Source organism: Trichomycterus rosablanca, chromosome 10 (genome assembly GCF_030014385.1).
Source record: "Trichomycterus rosablanca isolate fTriRos1 chromosome 10, fTriRos1.hap1, whole genome shotgun sequence".
NCBI classification, from domain to species: domain Eukaryota; kingdom Metazoa; phylum Chordata; class Actinopteri; order Siluriformes; family Trichomycteridae; genus Trichomycterus; species Trichomycterus rosablanca.
The window spans coordinates 8,828,512-8,846,935 of NC_085997.1; the positions used below are offsets into that span (position 1 = coordinate 8,828,512).

At 41.6% G+C, this 18,424-nt stretch overlaps 1 protein-coding gene, 1 long non-coding RNA gene and 1 other non-coding gene across 3 annotated transcripts; 2 read left to right on the forward strand and 1 right to left on the reverse strand.

Moving 5' to 3' along the window:
• Positions 1-181: 181 nt before the first annotated feature.
• Positions 182-264, reverse strand: trnal-cag (transfer RNA leucine (anticodon CAG)). The gene has a single exon. It is a non-coding gene; the product is annotated as a tRNA-Leu (tRNA).
• Positions 265-11,174: 10,910 nt separating this feature from the next.
• LOC134321639 (uncharacterized) lies at positions 11,175-14,445 on the forward strand. Its single transcript, XM_063003439.1, has 10 exons — positions 11,175-11,398; positions 11,666-11,717; positions 11,905-12,002; positions 12,247-12,482; positions 12,681-12,761; positions 12,975-13,073; positions 13,242-13,304; positions 13,440-13,534; positions 13,729-13,779; positions 13,951-14,445. The coding sequence occupies exons 1-10, from the start codon at positions 11,175-11,177 to the stop codon at positions 14,443-14,445; spliced, it is 1,494 nt and encodes a 497-aa protein (XP_062859509.1).
• A 30-nt stretch (positions 14,446-14,475) lies between these two features.
• On the forward strand, positions 14,476-15,958 carry LOC134321758 (uncharacterized). The gene is made up of 5 exons (XR_010013907.1): positions 14,476-14,597; positions 14,709-14,821; positions 15,053-15,475; positions 15,641-15,752; positions 15,860-15,958. It is a non-coding gene; the product is annotated as an uncharacterized LOC134321758 (long non-coding RNA).
• Positions 15,959-18,424: the final 2,466 nt, after the last annotated feature.

Genomic DNA, 18,424 nt, shown 5'->3' on the forward strand with positions numbered 1-18,424 from the left:
AGTTAAACATGACCTACTACTGCTGATATCTCACAAATCAGTGATTACAAATTAATAATGGCATTTGAAATAATAAAAAACTAAGACTAACTAGTACTAAGATTTGTACTAACTGTTATTTCTTTTCACATTATTATGTATGGTAGAAAGGTAAAGATGTAAATTTGTATAAAGTATGAGCTGTCAGAAGTGGGATTCGAACCCACGCCTCCAGGGGAGACTGCGACCTGAACGCAGCGCCTTAGACCGCTCGGCCATCCTGACTAGCTGGAGCACCACACACATCACCCTCGCCCCACACAGACTGAGATTTGTACAAACTCCTGAATCTTTTCACATTATTATGTATGGTAAATTTACTGACTGTAACCCATTTGCTGCACTGTACACTTTGTCACTAGGCTGTAAATCATATATCAATAGAAAGGGAGCCCCATATGAGATCTCCAACTGACCAAATGATGTTTTTTGGGTGGACCATTCTTAGCACTGTAACGGCACTAGCGTGTTAGGGTGAACTCATATGCGTGTGAAGGCAGACGAGTAAATACTTTTGGCAATAAAACCTTTTTATATTAATTGTTAAAATTCTTGAAAGTTTTACATGACAACGTATGTTAAAGTTTGTAATTTATGTCACATCCTTGTGGGATTAAAGCAGGTTGCAGAGCCCGAATAGCTCAGTCGGTAGAGCAGTAATGTCCCGTACTACATGGTTTATTTAGAATGATGAAGAATTTGTACTTTGTGAGATATTTCTAAGTGAAATAGCATGTACTTGATCAGCTTGAAATAATAGCACACTGTATGTGTAACATGTTCTCCACACCAACTAGTTGTACGCTCAGCCGTTTCAAACAAACTGTAGTAATTGCACTACATTAAACAGTTGGTATATCCTGCACTATTCTGGACCTTACATAATGCAGCATCAACACAAGTGTTACTTTTTTTGCGGAAGCATTTCTGCACGCAGGTGTTCCCACAGGGACGCAATTCAACAGCGCACCTCAAGCAAGTAGTTCTTCACCAAAACAGTGCAGTAACACATTTAACATGAATGTCACCCACCAAGACAATTACAGAAGAAGTAGTACTACTGAGTACTAATACTACTGAGTACCAATACCAGTTATTACTACTACTTCTTATTAGTTGTGGCGCGCTACGAGTAAAGGCACCAACGGAATATTAGCGTTCCGCTGTTGCCAGATTGGGCGGTTTTCCTCCTAATTGGGCGGGGTTTTTTTTTTTCAAAGACAATTTAATAGCATTTAAATAACACTTCTATTGAAAATATAATGTTCAGTTTTAAGAAGCCCCAACATTGTACAAGGCTATTAAAAGTAAAGTCAATTTTCAATGCTGATTTGGCTTAATAGTGTTGGTCAGAATGTATCATATTCCTGAAAGAAAATTAAAGTTTGTTTTCCATGCATTCACACTAGCATGTTCTGGGGTTCAAATGAGTCTCATCAGTACACACAAGTTTGCAGTCAAATGATCAAGTATTGCACAGGAATATCTTTGAAATTCTGTTAAGGTTATAGGCTGTATTTTAGTTTTTCACTTGTCAGGGAAAATGAGAAAAAAATAAAAAAAGCGTATTATGCTAGGCTTGATGTAATTCTACATGGTACTCACTGCCATAGGTAAACGAGTGAGTGACCAAAACGCTACTAGATCAACAGCCACTAGCCACATACAAAAAATAAGGTATCAGACAGTTTCTGTGCCGCCCCTGTGTGATTAATGGTCTCAGTTTGGCCACCCCTATGAAAACTGTCTGGCTTTGCCACTGTCTACAGTTGAAAAAGAAGCAGAGACGAAATAGCTGATAAGAGATGAAGGACTAATTCAGTGGTGTATTCAGCTTGTATTTCTTGCCAGAAACCAGAAAAGAGGTTTGCAGGTACAGCCATCCAATTTTGGTGTTTTTAGCAGTTTTTCTGACATTTGTATTATTCATATCGATATCGGAATTATATCGTATCGACCGAAATTAGGAGTTATATTGTGATATAAATTTTAGCCATATCGTCCAGCCCTGGATCAGTATAAATACATGATTAAATTTCTCACATTTTCAGTGATCAAAAGCCTGGGTCCTGGCATCCATGTGGATGTTACTTTGACACGTACCACCTACCTCAGCATTGTTGCAGACCATGTACACCCTTTGATGAAAACTGTATTCCCTGATGGCTGTGTCCTCTAAAGATGTAAATTTGTATAAAGCATGAGCTGTCAGAAGTGGGATTCGAACCCACGCCTCCAGGGGAGACTGCGACCTGAACGCAGCGCCTCAGACCGCTCGGCCACCCTGACTTGAATGTCCTTTAGCAAAGCCAATTCTCCTCAACACCCCCACATGGCCAAAGATTTGTACGAACTGCTAAATCTTTTCACATTATTATGTATGTTAGAGGGTTAAAGACCTAAAGGTTCGACTCCTGGCTGGCTCGGTTACCTTATGCCTTTTTTTTGTCTCTCTAACTCTTTGTGTATGGAGCACAAACAATGCATCCAACAATGGAGGTCTTAAGTGAAAAATACTTGTCAGAGCGGAAAGAAGTGGCTGATGCTGTTGGAACTATGACTGCAGTCTATCAGGGAGCAGCCGACATGAGCCACCAGTGGCAGACTGCTGGGAAGCCGTGATCGTATAGTGGTTAGTCCTCTGCGTTGTGGCTGCAGCAACCCCGGTTCGAATCTGGGTCACGGCACTGTCTTTTTGTATGCCGTGCTTCGAAGGTTCCTATTCTCACTCTTTTTTTGTCTCTCTAACTCCTTGTGTATGGTTCTCTGTACCCCAGATCCAACAATGCAGGTCTTGTCAAGGTGACAAAGACTTGGCAGAGCAGAATGAAGTGGCTGATTCTGGCGTCAGCCGGTGCTGAGCCTTGCAGTTTCCCATATGGTCTAGCGGTCAGGATTCCTGATTTTTACCCAGGTTTTCGACTTCTGCTATGGGAATTGGCCTTTATGATTGGACTCGAGCAAAACTCTGTGTATTAGTTCCTCGGCGCCTTGTTGCTGTAGCTCAAGCAGCTTGCAGTTCAAATCTCAGGACATGTGGGGGTGTTGAGCAAAATTGGCATTGGTAATGTGCAAGCAAGTCAGGATGGCCAAGCAGTCGTTCAGCTCGCAGTCTCCCCTGGAGCCGTGGGTTCGAATTCCTCTTCTGACAGCTCATGCTTTATACCTTCAAAATGGGAACAAAGATGCAAATGCACATAAGGTATTACAGTTACATATAATCACAAACACCCCACCACCACCATTAAAAAGAAAACCCTCCAGCAGCACTGCAACAAGAACAGAACTATCTCCTACAAGTCCAACAAAATCAAAGAGAATGCACTTCATAAAAGATCTCATCCCCGAATATGGCTGCATGTTGGCACTGTCGGCTGACTGAGACTTTTTGAACTGCACTATTTTGGCATCAACCCTTAAGTCCGTCTGTCAGTGGTACAAAGACAGTTATGCAGCATTAACACTCTGCTCTGTCAGTACATTACAATTTGCAAAGGGTAAAGGAGGTTCATAGTAGGGGGAATGAGCTCAAATGGCTGAGCGCTCGCTTAGAATGTGAGAGGTAGCGGTATCGATGCCCACATTCTCCTGTGCAGAAACATTATGATCATTTAAGGCATCACGTAATATGAAACTTGTTGCGTCAATGCTCACTGAAACGCAGCATCAAAATTTACAATGTAACAATAACATTTATGCTCTATTTTCACTCAAATCATTTTTTAATTTTTTAAAAGATTTTTTAAAAATAATTTTTGATTTTTAAATTGACAAACGCAATAACTTGTAATTTTTCAATTTTGAAATGTTTTTGGTTAAAGCAGCGGTACGTGACATTTTGTTGGTTTTTCATCTGGTGAACTGCTTTGTAAAAGATAAACAGCTGAAACTCACGACATCCCCTTTAAATGCAGCATCAACCCTTAAGTCAGTCTGTCAGTGGTACAAAGACAGTTATTATTTTTTTCAGTTCGTCCTAAAAGCTGGGATGAACATTTTAAATAAACTGAGTCTGTGATGATATAAAAGCACCACATAATATAGAAAAGAGTATGTGAGATTAAACACGTTGCACTCCTACTTAATGCAGCATCAACGCTCTGTTAATCCATTAAAATTTACAAAGAGTAAAGGATAGTTTTTGTAATAGAAAACTAAGACTAACTAGGACTAAGATTTGTACGAACTGTTATATCTTTTCACATTATTATGTATGGTAGTGGGTTAATGACATAAATTTATATCAAGTATGTGCTGTCAGAAGTGGGATTCAAACCTACGGCTCCAGGGGAGACTGCGACCTGAACGCAGCGCCTTAGACCGCTCGGCCATCCTGTCTAGCCAGGATATGATTAATACCACTCTCACCCCACACGGACTAAGATTTGTACAAACTCCTTAATCTGTAACCCATTTGCTGCACTGTACACTTTGTCACTAGGCTGTAAACCATATATCAATAGAAAGGGAGCCCCATATGAGATCTCCAACTGACCAAATAATGTTTTTTGGGTGGACCATTCTTAGCACTGTAACGGCACTAGCATGTTAGGGTGTGTTTTCTCTGGTATATGAGTGTATTAGGTACAGCCTTCTTGTTGGCTTTTTAACTGACTGGATTATTTGTTACGAACTCAAACCCGGTTTGTGCTTGTTGTAGGCTATTCAATCGTCCACAAGATTGAATAATATAAATACAGTTAATATTGTATTATGTAATAGAATGACTATAAAGCTGAGTCTGAGCTTAAACACTTGCACCCTGACTTTATAATGCAGCATCAACGCTCTGTTAGTACATTAGTAAAGGTGGGGTCTTCGTAAGGGGAATTAACTCAAATTGTAGAGCGCTCGCTTAGCATGCGAGAGGTAGTGGGATCGATGCCCGCATTCTCCAGTGCAGAAACATTATGATCATTTGGCAGCAACTCGGAATCTGAAATGATAAAATTATGGTGAAATTCGTTGCAGCATTAATCTTTAGGCCAGTCTGTCAGTGTTACAATGTCATTAACGCCCTGTTTACTCTTAAACAGTTTTATTTACATAACTTTTTTGTTTTGTTTTGACAGAAACGCATGAACTTATAATGCTACAATATTAAAATGCACCAGAGTTTTATTTCTTAGTTTGATCGCTGCTATTTATATAACTGAAATGATATTATTGTTATCTTTTTTATTTACTTTTTGAAGTTTTTTTTTTATAAAAAAAAGACTCACAGTGATCATTACCAGGATAAAACAGGCAGTGAATGAATTAATGTATTCCATAATAAGAAACAATAAGAACATCCATCATACCACCAGGTGGTGGAAGTGTGATTGTTCAAGAGATTCAAGATTCAAGATTTACTTTATTGTCATTTTACTGTACACCGAAGTGTACAGAAAAAACGAGATTACGTGCATTGGTTCACGTTAAAAACACCACAGGTTTAAAAAATAAGAAATATATATAGAATAGTAATAGAATAGTAAAGTTAAATAATACTACTAATAATAATACTGACATTATGAAAATTGCACATTGTAGTTAAAGTATTGCACATGCATAAAAATTCACAGTGGTTATACATAATGATAATTATTGCACATTTTGTTATTGCACATTTTGTTACTGCTTGTTAAGATTTAAGGATATTGCACATGTTATACCCATAGATGAAAATATTTATCAGATTTGGGTTAATTTGTTCTGTTCAGAAGTCTGATGGCAGTTGGGTAGAAACTTCTTCTGAACCGGTCCGTGTTGCAGCGTAGACTACTGTACCTTTTACCCGAGGGCAGAAGGGTGAACAGTCTGTGACAGGGGTGAGTGGAGTCACTAATGATGCTCCTGGCTTTTGACAAGAGGTGCTTTTGAGCCAGATCCTCAATAGGTGGAAGTCTGGCCCCTATGGTCTTTTCTGCTGTCCTAACCACTCTCCTGAGGGCCTTTTTTTCTGAGATGTTACAACTCTCATACCAGAGAGAGATGCTGCTGGTTAAAACACTCTCTATTGTGCCTCTGTAGAAAGTAGTGAGGATGGGTGGACTGAGATGGGCCCTCCTCAATCGGCGTAAGAAATGCAATCGCTGGTGAGCCTTTTTGACCAGAGAGGAGGTGTGCAAGGACCAGGTCAGGTTGTCCGTAACGTGAACCCCTAAGAACTTCGTGTTCTGGACAATTTCAACCGGCGTGCCATTGATGTAGGTCGGGGTGTGAATGGGCTGTTTTTTCCTGAAGTCAATCACCATCTCTTTGGTTTTATCAACATTCAGGACCAGGTTGTTATTGCTGCACCATTCCACAAAGAGTCTCACCTCCTTTCTGTATGCAGTCTCGTTGTTGTCCAGAATGAGTCCCACAACTGTTGTGTCATCTGCATACTTTATTATGTGATTTGTGTTGGACTTAGCACGACAGTCATGGGTCATCAGAGTAAACAGTAGAGGGCTCAGCACACATCCTTGTGGAGATCCAGTAGACAGTGAGACCGTGGTTGATGTGTTGTTGCCTACATGCACAAACTGATGTCTGTCTGTGAGAAAATCCAGAATCCAATTGCACAGTGTGGTGTTTAGTCCCAGTGTGACCAGTTTGCTGGCCAGATGCTGGGGGATTATTGTGTTAAAAGCCGAACTGAAGTCGACAAACAGCATCCGTACATGTGAGTTCCTTTTCTCCAGGTGCTCCAGGCTTAGATGAAGAGCAGTTGAAATTGCGTCATCAGTAGACCGGCAAGGGCGGTAGGCAAACTGAAAAGGATCAAGTGATGGAGGTAGGACAGATGTTATATGGTTCTTGACTAGTCTTTCAAAACACTTCATTATTATGGGGGTGAGTGCTACTGGTCGAAAGTCATTTAGACTAGTTACTGTGGATTTTTTTGGAACTGGGATAATAGCTGAGGTTTTGAAACATGATGGAACAACAGCTTGACTCAGGGAGATGTTAAATATGTCTGTTAGGACAAGAGTCAGTTGATCCGCACATCTCTTGAGCATACCACCAGGTATCTTGTCAGGACCTGCAGCTTTTCGAGGATTTATATTCCTTAGTGTTCGACGGACGTCCGATGGGTCCAGAATTAACACTGGGTCGTCAGGATGCGGTGTGACTTTTACTGCAGGTGTATTGTTAAGAGCTTCGAACCTACTGAAAAAGTTATTGAGGTTGTTTAGAAAGTCAGTGCTGTCATCCCAGGTTTGAGGAGTAGACTTGTAGTCTGTGACAGACTGGATTCCCCGCCACAAGCTCTTTGTGTCTCTGTGGTCCTGAAAGTGTCCTTGAATTCTTTGCCCATGGGCTCTTTTTGCCGTTCTGATAGCCTTGTTCAGATTGGCCCTGGTAGACCTGAGGGCAGTAGTGTTGCCAGATTTAAAAGCTGAGTTTCTTTCTTTCAGCAAAGCCCGAACCTCAGTAGTCATCCATGGTTTTTCGTTTGCCCGGACAGTGATGTTTTTTGTGACACTGACGTCGTCCATGCATTTTTGTATGTAATCTGAGACTACTTCAGCATACTCACTGACATCTGTGATTTGGTCCTTGGTGGCAGCATCTTTAAAAACAGACCAGTCAGTGCAGTCAAAGCAGTCCTGCAAAGCTGTTGTGGCTCCCTCAGGCCAGATCCTCACCTGTCTTGTGGAAGGTTTAGTTCTGGTGAGCATGGGTCTGTATGCGGGTGTTAACATCACAGTTATGATCAGAAGAGCCAAGGTGGGGGCGGGGGGATGCTTTGAATGCTCCCTTGATGTTAGTGTACACATGGTCCAATAGATTGTCACCTCTTGTCCCAAAGTCCACATGTTGGTAAAAGTGAGGGAGAACTTTCCGCATGTTTGCTTGGTTAAAATCTCCAGCAACAATAAATACTGCCTCAGGATAGGTGGTTTGCCAGTCATTCATTAAAACATAGAGGGTGTTTAGGGCTGCCTTTACGTCTGCGTCGGGGGGTATGTAAACAGCGCTGATGACTATGGTGGAAAATTCCCTTGGGAGATAAAAGGGACGGCATTTAACTGACAAAAGTTCAATGTCCGGAGAGCAATAAGAATAGATCCTGTCAGCGTTTCTGCACCATCTTTTATTTATATAAATGCACACTCCACCGCCACGGGTTTTACCACTCAGAGCTCCAGATCTGTCTGCTCGGAAGATGGTTAGCCCCTCCATGCTAATCGCGTCATCCGTAACCGCGTCGTTAAGCCAGGTCTCGGTAAAGATTAAAGCACAACAGTCCCTCACCTCCCGTTTTCTTGTTAAATCCAGTCTGAGGTAGTCCAGTTTATTCTCCAAGGAGCGGACGTTGGCCAGCAATATAGACGGCATCGGTGTTCTCCATGGGTTAGCTCTTAGCCTAGCGCTAGCTCCTCCGCGGGTACCCCGCTTGCGCCTCCGCGTACACCGTCTGCGTCTCCTCCGAAAACGGGCAGCGTTGGTAGGAGTTGTCGGTGTTGTACAGGCCTCTCCAGGTGAGCGTAGCAAGCCGAGCTCTTTTAACGTATCCAAAGTATTTGAATCAACAGGACTCGTTTGTATCGTTTTATGCAGTAACAACAAGCTGTTACGATCATAGATCAGTCTTTCTGCGCGATTTCGGACAATGCCAGATTCCCTAACGGTGTTTTTACCGGTGTTTTTATCGTGAGCCGATGCAGCCGCTGCCGACATGGGCGCCGCCATCTATCAAGTGTGATTGTGTGGGGATGCTTTGACATTTGGGTGACTTCATGGGAGTCTTAATCGATTGAACCAGGAATAATGAACCACTGCCCTGATTCTCAGTGCTGAGAATCATCCACTTACTAAATAATACCTGCTCTGTGGTGGTCCTGTGGGGGTCCTGACCATTGAAGAACAGAGTGAGCAGTCTAGAGTCAGTAATTGTAGAACTACAAAGTGCTTCTATATGGTAAGTGGAGCTGATAAAATGGACAGTGAGTGTAGAAACAAGGAGGTGGTTTTAATGTTATGGTTGATTAGTGTAAACTCACACTGTTGTATGTGCTTGCATGACTGTAGGACGAGTTTTCAGTGCATTACCGTAATATCCATAAAATGTGTCCTTGCGATTTCAGTGCAGAAAAGTTTGTGTAGAGACTGCAGCAGCGGATACTGTGTTTGTTTAGAAATTGTGGTCATACTTTTTTCAACAAGGTAAGTTTATTAAAATAAACGTTTTTTTGTATATTAGCTTCTGGATATTGTTAGGTTTTTAACATATCATTATTAAACATAAATTACATCCAGACCACATGGTCTATTGTTCAAAATGACGCCGTGACCCGGATCCCCCCCCCCTGACTCATACCGAAGGGGGGAGGCGGAGCCCGGGGCTTTTTAGCACATTTCATTGGCTCCAACAGCAGCGGCGTAGGAGGAGCCTAGACTAGTTTTAAAAAAGGGATGGCGGGCTCAGATCGGCCTCTTTCTTACGTGGTGTGTCTAGACTGCAGGAGAAAAGGAGCGCCGGCCGGCTTAGCTCTGATATATATTCACAGATTATTTTTACACTTAATAAAGTGTTTTAAAGAGTACTTTCTGGACTTCCTTCGACTGCTTTCTTCAGGACCTTTTGAACAAAAGATTTATCCTAACAATATTTTCGGATACTACGGACAAAACTGTGTTGTACTGCTATGATGATACGACTTTGTTCCAAACCCTTTTAGACTCTTCCACCACCGTTAGCGCTTCTCTCGGTTAGTTCAGCTCATTAAATATATTATCCACAGTATCGCTTACTTTTACAAATCCAATTTTAAGGTTTAGACAGAAGGGAAAATGTCAATGTAAATAGACAGCAGTTTGTAAAAGATGTTATTTATATTCTAGCATACAAACATACATCGCTCCAAAATATGAATGAACGCTTCAGTCAGGGTTGCCAGATTGCGCATTTAAAACTCCGCCAAAATGCATGGAAAACCGCCCAACATACTCACGAAAAACAGCCGATAATCAGCGCTTAAACAATATTAAACCAGTTAAACATGATCTACTACTGCTGATATCTCACAAATCAGTGATTGATTATAAATTATGAATGGCATTTGAAATAATGAATGGCATTTGAAATAATAAAAAACTAAGACTAAGAAGTCTTAAGAAGTGTTTCTTTAGGTTTTTTGTGTTCTTGCTAGAACTGTTTCTACTTGAAGAACTATTTAGTATAATTCAAGGTTCTTTGCTAACTCAATTAGATTTTTATGGACTTTTTTATTTTGCCACAAATAAATGCACATAACATTTAAGGACTGGAAAACAATCGTGCAATTGATACAGGAAAAAGGTGAAAGAAAGGAATCTGTTTGTAATCTACCTGCTAAATTTTCCTCCAGAGATGTTTTTCTTTGTGTGTGTAAGCAGCAACATACTTCACCTAAAACTTTATATAATCACCTTCAAGAGAGCCAAAACAGAAATAAAACGTTTTATATTAATTCTACACGACAACGTATGTTAAAGTTTGTAATTTAAGTCACATGCTTGTGAGGATTTAAGTTGGTTGCAGAGCCCAGATAGCTCAGTCGGTAGAGCATCAGACTTTTAATCTGAGGGTCCAGGGTTCAAGTCCCTGTTTGAATTATCCACAAAGTTGAATCAGTTCATCTGGACACAAGTTTGTTGTAGAGATACGTTTCGTCACTCAATCCGAATGACTTCTTCAGTCTGAGCTGGTGTTGAATACCCTAACCTTATATGCAGTATATCCATCTCCTCTCTACCGCTTTCATAACATTGATTGGGGCATTTAAAAAAGTTAAAAAGTGTTTCTTCAGCAGCTGTTTTCTACCATTCATTATTTATTCTTTGACTAAAAATGATTTATGTAAATGTATTTGATACACATGTTGTGTAAGGTTACAGTAATTATCACTAAAAGCACAAATAAAAGAAATAATTAACACAGTAAAATCAAAGAAAGACATTTTTCATAAATTAGGTGTGGGGGGGGGGGGGGGGGGTGTTAAAATCATTTGAGTAAAATAATGAAAAATAAACAAATGGTGAAATTTAAATGTACACCATCACCTGCAGCGCTGCAGCACTGAAACCTTCTGCCTTTGTGACATCATTGTGATGACACTGAGTGTTCTATGAGAGCTCAGTTTAGTTGAACCTTCAGTGTTTGTACATCATTTCTCATGATGGCTGCTGAACAGGAGAGACGTGCTACCGACCATCCTTCTCTAATGCGACGCTTTTGGCGTAGTCTGTGCTGGCCGTTCGGTCGAGTTCGTTCTCAGACGTCTTTTCAGGACGTCTGTGGTGGCGAGACCGAACCGGAGGGCAGTGTGGACGCAGAGAACCAGACAGTTATGGAGGGATACTTGTTCAAGAGGGCCAGTAATGTCTTTAAAATATGGAACAGGTCTGTAGAGAGCTAGAACACACGATGAGCAATAATTTAGGTAGAAATGAATGGCAAATTAAACCCCTCTAATCATCATAGCAATCGTTTCCTAAATATTGTACATTTTACTGACTCTGACTGATCAACGGCATGTTAAATCAGAATACACGACGATTCAACATGATTTAATATAAAGTTCATTTACAAGTGAAACCCTGCAGAATTTCAGTGCTATGCAGTTGTTTTATTTCTATGATTCCTTTTGTTTCTGTTTCTTTCCTTCAGGCGCTGGTTCCTGATTCAGAACAACCACCTTATGTACAAGAAGAAATCCGGGGTTAGTCACGTGTCCTTTGTCTAAAGTAAAATCAGTAGCAATAGTGGCCTACTGCAAAATCAACATAAAAAGGAGCAACTGTTCCTGAACAATCACTTTTAAGGACTTGTTTGCTAAAGTTTGAGTTGTTTTTGCTGGAACATTAGAGGTAAAGAAATGTTTGAGAAACCTTTTGTGCCCCCAGCAGAATATCATGGTGGTCATAGCTGATTTACGCCTGTGCACGGCCAAACACTACAAGAGCATCGGACGCCGTTGCTGCTTCCAGGTGGTTTCACCTACAAAGTAAGTCCAGTGTATCATCAGGCATGAAAATTCATTTGATTTCTTTATTTATGACACTCTGAAGGGCGTGGATGTGCAACAGTTCTGCTATACAAAGATGAAGAATTAAAAAAGGAACATTTTACTCTCTTTCTAATAGAAATGACATGAAAACCGGAGTGGAATAAGCACTTTGTTGTGCTGTAGATTCGTGCCATGTTCAGGGTGTGTGTGTGTGTGTGTGCGTGTGTGTGTGTGTGTGTAGGATCTGGGTATTGCAGGCCGATTCAGAGGAGAGAAGAGAGGCTTGGATCAGAACCATTCAGAACATGGTTGCTAACACCGATGGTGACAGAACAGACGAATCCATCACTTCCCAATCAAATGAGGTGGTGGATTTGAGCCCAAAACAGGAAGGATCCAGTAGCTCCTCTGAATCACGAGGATCCCAACACACAGAGAGAGACTCGCTACGTCCACCATCCACTTCTGGAACCTCAGGTGGGTTTGAAACTCAAGTCTAACAAGAACACTCGATTCCATCAAGTATAAAGCAAACCAGTTTAAAATGGCCAAAATCAACATTTGAATGGATGCAGACACATTCCATTTCAACTTTCCTACTCTTTCTGATTGATAACTGCTCCGTCCCAAACCTCGTACCCTTGACCATCCACTTCTGACCTTGCCTCTGTACAGCTGAGCTGAGTCTTGGTGAAATTGTGCTGGAATCGGCTGCTGTGTTGGACTCCCTCTCTGATGCTTCTCTAGCGAGCAGTGGTAAGTACACACTACAGCAAGTCGACTAGAAAACTATTTTTTTATTCAGAGCTTAATTTACTAGGTGAAAGGTTCTGAGTGAATGAGTGCAGTGATTTAGAAAAGAATCCAGTTCAGGTAAGATTTAGAACAATTTTCTAGGAAAGATTCACTCTGTGATTGTTTGAAAGTTGATGTAAAACGCTGATACTAACACAAAACACGTCTGTTAAGTCGAGAGTGTTAAAGGTACAGTTGGAGGGACCTCACACATCGAAGAGAGCCCGGAGGAACTGAGCACCAGCACTTCCTGCAGCGACTCCATTCACACAGGTCAGCCACAGCTTTACTGAACCATTCAATGATATTGTGAACTGGTATGATTTCATGATAAAACATTTGTAACGTATGACTCTGTAAAGCTCTATACACTTGTTGTACATCTGATGTGTTAGAGATCATTTACTAACAGCGATTAAATGACATTTGTGTGAACAACAGCTGGTGAGAAGAGCACGACTACAGGAAAGCACTCGGTCCAGAGAGGCAGCGCTCCTTCCAAAGGTCTGTCCAGCCTCACATCTTTCATAGAACAAATATTTTCTAGAGCTTAAATCATGCTGCTCGTGAGTTTTTTATTGAGTTTTTTACTTTTACTGAGGAGTTTCTATCAGATTAAACACACGTCCTGTTTTACAGAGTGCTTCGATAGCCTGTACGGAGTCGGAAAGCTTCTGGGTAAAGGAGGCTGCGGTTCTGTGTTTGCAGGACTTCGTAAGGCCGATGGAAAACAGGTGAGATATTTACTCGGCTCTGCTCAGAGTGACACGAGAATTGCCGATCATTACAAAGCTGCTTTGATCTTAAGATCCACAATGAAAACTTGTAGTTAAAAAGCAAACGGCCCTTTTGGTTACTGTTGGCCAAAAGTACGTTCCCGTAATATTCGTTCCTGATTTTAATAGTTTTGTTTTGCATGTTTTAATAGGTTGCTATTAAGATTGTGCTGAAGAGTGGCTGTGACAGATTCATCACCATTGTAAGTAACATTTGTTTCACTTGTGAAGATGCAACAGCCATATATAAAAAAAACCTTATCTTATAAATGACATGATGCATTAAAATGCAAAATAGCATCGAATGTAACCGCCACTCTGCCTATTGACTATCGATTCCAACCCCATGCTAACCATATATGCTCAAATGTTAGCCTGGTGAGAAGAACGGTCTCCCTGTAGAGGTGGCGTTGATGCTGATGGTGTCCGAGCCACCTCACTGCGAACACGTCCTGGAGCTCCTGGAATGGTTCGACATGCCCGAGTGCTACGTCTTGATCCTGGAGCGACCCGCCCGCTGCATGGACCTCTTCGAATACCGCAGGAACGGCTCACTTCCCGAACGTCTGGCTCAGGTCATCATGTGGCAGGTGGTTCTCGCCGCCCGTCATTGCCGTGATCGCGGCGTTCTCCATCGGGATATCAAGGAGCAGAACCTTCTGGTCAGTTTCGACACGTTAGAGGTCAAGCTCATAGACTTTGGCTGTGGGGACTTGCTCAAGTCGACACCCTACAGACGTTTTGCAGGTAATTGTACCTCGGAGGTCAGCAGTTATAAAAAACAGATGACAGCGATCGCATACGAAAGCCGTGTGTGTGAACCGTTTCTCTCACTTTTATTCAGGCACCATACTATACGCCCCACCTGAATGGATCGAGGAAGGTAAGTATCATGGTTGCGCTGCAACGGTGTGGAGCCTGGGCGTCCTTTTGTTTGTTCTAGTGTGTGGAGAGCTGCCATTCTGGAATGAGAGGGAGATCGCTGCTGGACACCTGATCTTCAAAGCTGGTGTGTCTATGGGTAAGAAAATGCAGAAACATAAGAAGCATGTCTCTTTTAGTTTTTTTTTTTCAAGTGATGTTAAATAGTTTCTATTACAATATTGTAACGACCCGATCACTGCACGCACAGCCTGCCGTCATCTGATAAGACGCTGCCTGGCCAAGGATCCGAATAAGCGACCCAGCCTCGAGATGATCCTGGAGCACAACTGGTTTTCAGAGATCCTTAGGAACTAAGTCCAGGTCAGTCAGAACACATAAGGATAGACCTAAATGGATTTAGCTAAGAGTCTGTGTTAGCATATAGGCCAGATCACATGTTGCAATGAATCATCGTTGCATTTTGCTAATAACATTAAAGACACTAGGTTAGTAATTGGTGTGTAAAGAACTTTTAACCAAATAAAATCATACATTTTTGATAGCTACAACAATTCCTCATGTCAAACTGTTTTTTTTTTCTTTACTCTACAGGCACCTGTATGGGTTTGTAGCAGACAAATCATGGGTGAGCATATTGGAGACTAAGCAATGACTAAATGTGTGTGAACAAAACCGTCCACTGTTTGCTTTCATGTAATGTCAAAGTAATCTGAGAGCATGAACACCAGAAAACACAACAGGAGTGATTTGGAGATCAGAAACATTTTGTGGATCAGCTTGACGAGTCAGTCGACTGAATAATACTGAAGTTTTTCAAGCTGCTTTTCATCCGTTTCCCCCCTTCGATAATTATTACCTTCACATCCCCTTAACACATGATGGAAATCAATCTCACATTATGTTTTCACCACCACAGCACAGGTCTGCTACAAGAACACATCCAGAGCTTTTTAGCTGAGGTTCAGATCATCTCCGTTCCTCAGCACCGTGTACAAACCACGCCAGGTCAGAAAGGTGAGCGCTGGGAGAAAGTGGTTTAGGCAGTTCTTCTCAAAATGATCAGCGTCATCTTATTTTAAACATGCTTTCAATCTGGAGATGAAGCTGCTCTTCCTAAAACATGAATTTAAACATCAATGATTGATATGGGTGTGTGTGTTCTGGGTAATTGTCTTATAGAAAGCCCCATCAATGAACAAGTCTAACCTACTGGAAGATGCAACCAGATCAGATTTGGGCATAAGCATCTGGCAGAAGATGACACGTCTTTGAGTCACCACAATAATCTACGGTGGGTGTCTGGTAATGGATTCTGCAGACTTGTAACACATGTGTATTGTGCCTTGATTGCAGTTGATGGTAATTTAACGGTCATTACATTGTTTTGTGTCCCTACAGATCAACGACCACGTCTGTCGTCCTGAAAGCACTTTGACCTTCTCTGTGGTGGTGTATGAGACAAGAGAGGAAACAAAACCAATAAAATATTGAATAAAACTGTGTTTGTACTGGCGTGTGTATTTTCTTTACCTACTTTATGACCTGCACAACACAGGAGAGCACATTTTATGAGTAATTGATGCAGAAATGTAGATGAATCCTAAACAAGTTTGGAATGACCTTTTCCTGCAGCTGTAGTTTTGTACAGCTGAGAACGTATGGATATAAAAAATGATCAAAATGACCCTTTACAGTTGGCACATTTTGCCCAGCAACATTCCAGGAAACCAGACTTTACTCACTAAATCACTAAAGTACTTTATTTAAACCAGAGGGTCTAATGTCATGTAACAAAAAGCTTTTTCAAAACTGATTTTGTTCATTAAAACATGCTACATATGACATGTTCTGACATTTCAACAACAAATGTTTAAAACACAACATAAAGGCACTGATCCCATAAACTGTAGTCCAGTGGTCATCAACAGGAACACTTCCATGTTTTTAATAGAAGACTGTGCAACTCCCCAGCACATCACTGTTGTTTAGAACTGGCACTACTTATGTCTGTCCAAAGATCTCTCATGGTTCTGTACAGGCTAAACAACAGAAACAGAAATGAACAAGCAACTCGTCACATAAGTGATAAAATATTATAAACTGAAATCTTTATCAATGAATAATGAAAATAATGAAAAAAAATAATTCAAGTTAAATCAAGCAAAGTAAGGTGTGACTCATTTGAGAGTCGTTGCCAGGTGTGAATTGGGGTTAAACTGACTAGGAGGGACATGCTTTATAGGTGGCTGACCAATTGGTGTGAAGTCCCTGGGATAAAGCAGGTTGTATCTAAAGGTGTTGCTGGGTCTGAAAAAGTCATTTTGATGCTCGCACTGGCTGCACGCTTTCTGTCTGCTCTCCGCTTGCTTTTAGTTTTTAGTTATTTTAGTAATTTTTTATCTTTTATTTCTAAAATATAGAGCTCAATCAGCAGACACCGACAATAGATCGGCTGGAAAGGCACAGAATTACAGAAATACATTACAGAAATACATTAAACTAGACATTTAGTTAACGGAGTTTTCCACTAGCCGTCAGACTAAACTCGGGCACAGTTATCAGGACTACCATGGCTCCTATCACTACAGCGGGTTCTTCGTGCTGCTCCAACTGCTACAGACTCCTACGGAAAATCGCTGTGCAGGAGACAAAAATGCTCACAATCCTACCTGGAACGGATAGGAGTAATGGTTCCAGATCACTCGAGGGTGAGTCAAAATCTAACACAGAACAACCAGCTAAACTAAGGCTAGACAGCTTAACAGACTTCCCGAAGCTTGACAGAAGTCAATCAAAACAGGGGAACAGAAACGAGCCATGTGAGAGAATAAGTCGGTGGCACAAACTTGGAGCAAAACCAAAAGCACAAAAGCAGCATGTAGCTGTCTTAATGTTTCCACGCCAGACTGTTCATCATGGGCTCGGAAAGCTAAAACTATTCCAAAAGCTAGAACCGCTCAGAAATCTGATCGAGGTTATCCCCAGTGGTAATGGTAACAAAACAAAACCAGCGAAGCTGACTATAAAAGGGGTCTCAAAGCGGGCTAGCAAAAACACGAGGCTGATTAACCAGAGGCCCTCGCCTGGCTCAGAGACCGCTCCAAAAACTCTGATCGTCGGTGACTCTGCCATCAAGAATATAGGCAGCAGATCAATGCTAACATGCTGTCTCCCGAACATGACTCTCTCAGACTTCCCAACATTCTCTCCCAGCATGAAGCGATCGACCGAATTATTCTGCATGTGGGCAGAAGTGACATTCGCAGAGAGGAGTCAGAAATCTTAAAGAACAACTTCACTGAACTGTTTAATACACTTGAGAAGCTGACTGCTCAGAAGTTCATCAGTGGACCTCTCCCAGCCCGAAGATCTAATATGTTTTCACGGCTACTCAACCTCAACACGTGGCTAAGCAGAACCTGCAGTTTGAAAGGTATGGATTATATTGACAATTTTAATCTATTCTGGGGGTGCAGAGAATTTTTTTACCCAGATGGCACCCACCTAAGCAAGACTGGAGTGAAGGCACTAAAGGACAACCTCCATTTTGCTCTTCACCACCCATCTGCTTCTTGGACTGACTAGACACAATACGTGCATCCTCAACCTCCCTCACCTGCCTTCAACCATGAAGGACCATCAAACATACAATCCCCATCACTGGAGAACACAGCTCAGGCTGAGTTTCTGACTCTTGAAGAAAGCTATTACGACCTTCATCATCAGGCAGTGACACAGCAGTCAACAGCAGAGACATCACAGTCATCCTCCAACTTGTCTCTCTCAACAACATCACCTCCACATATGGATTTCACAGAGAAAATGGAGAAACTGGTGTGTGTTGGGACTAAATTCTCACACTCCATCTCAGCCAGTCCACAGGTTTCACCCAAAAAGCCCAGGGCACCAACCAGTCTAACCTCTTACCTGTACCATGACAACCTCGGGCTGCCCCAGGGGCTC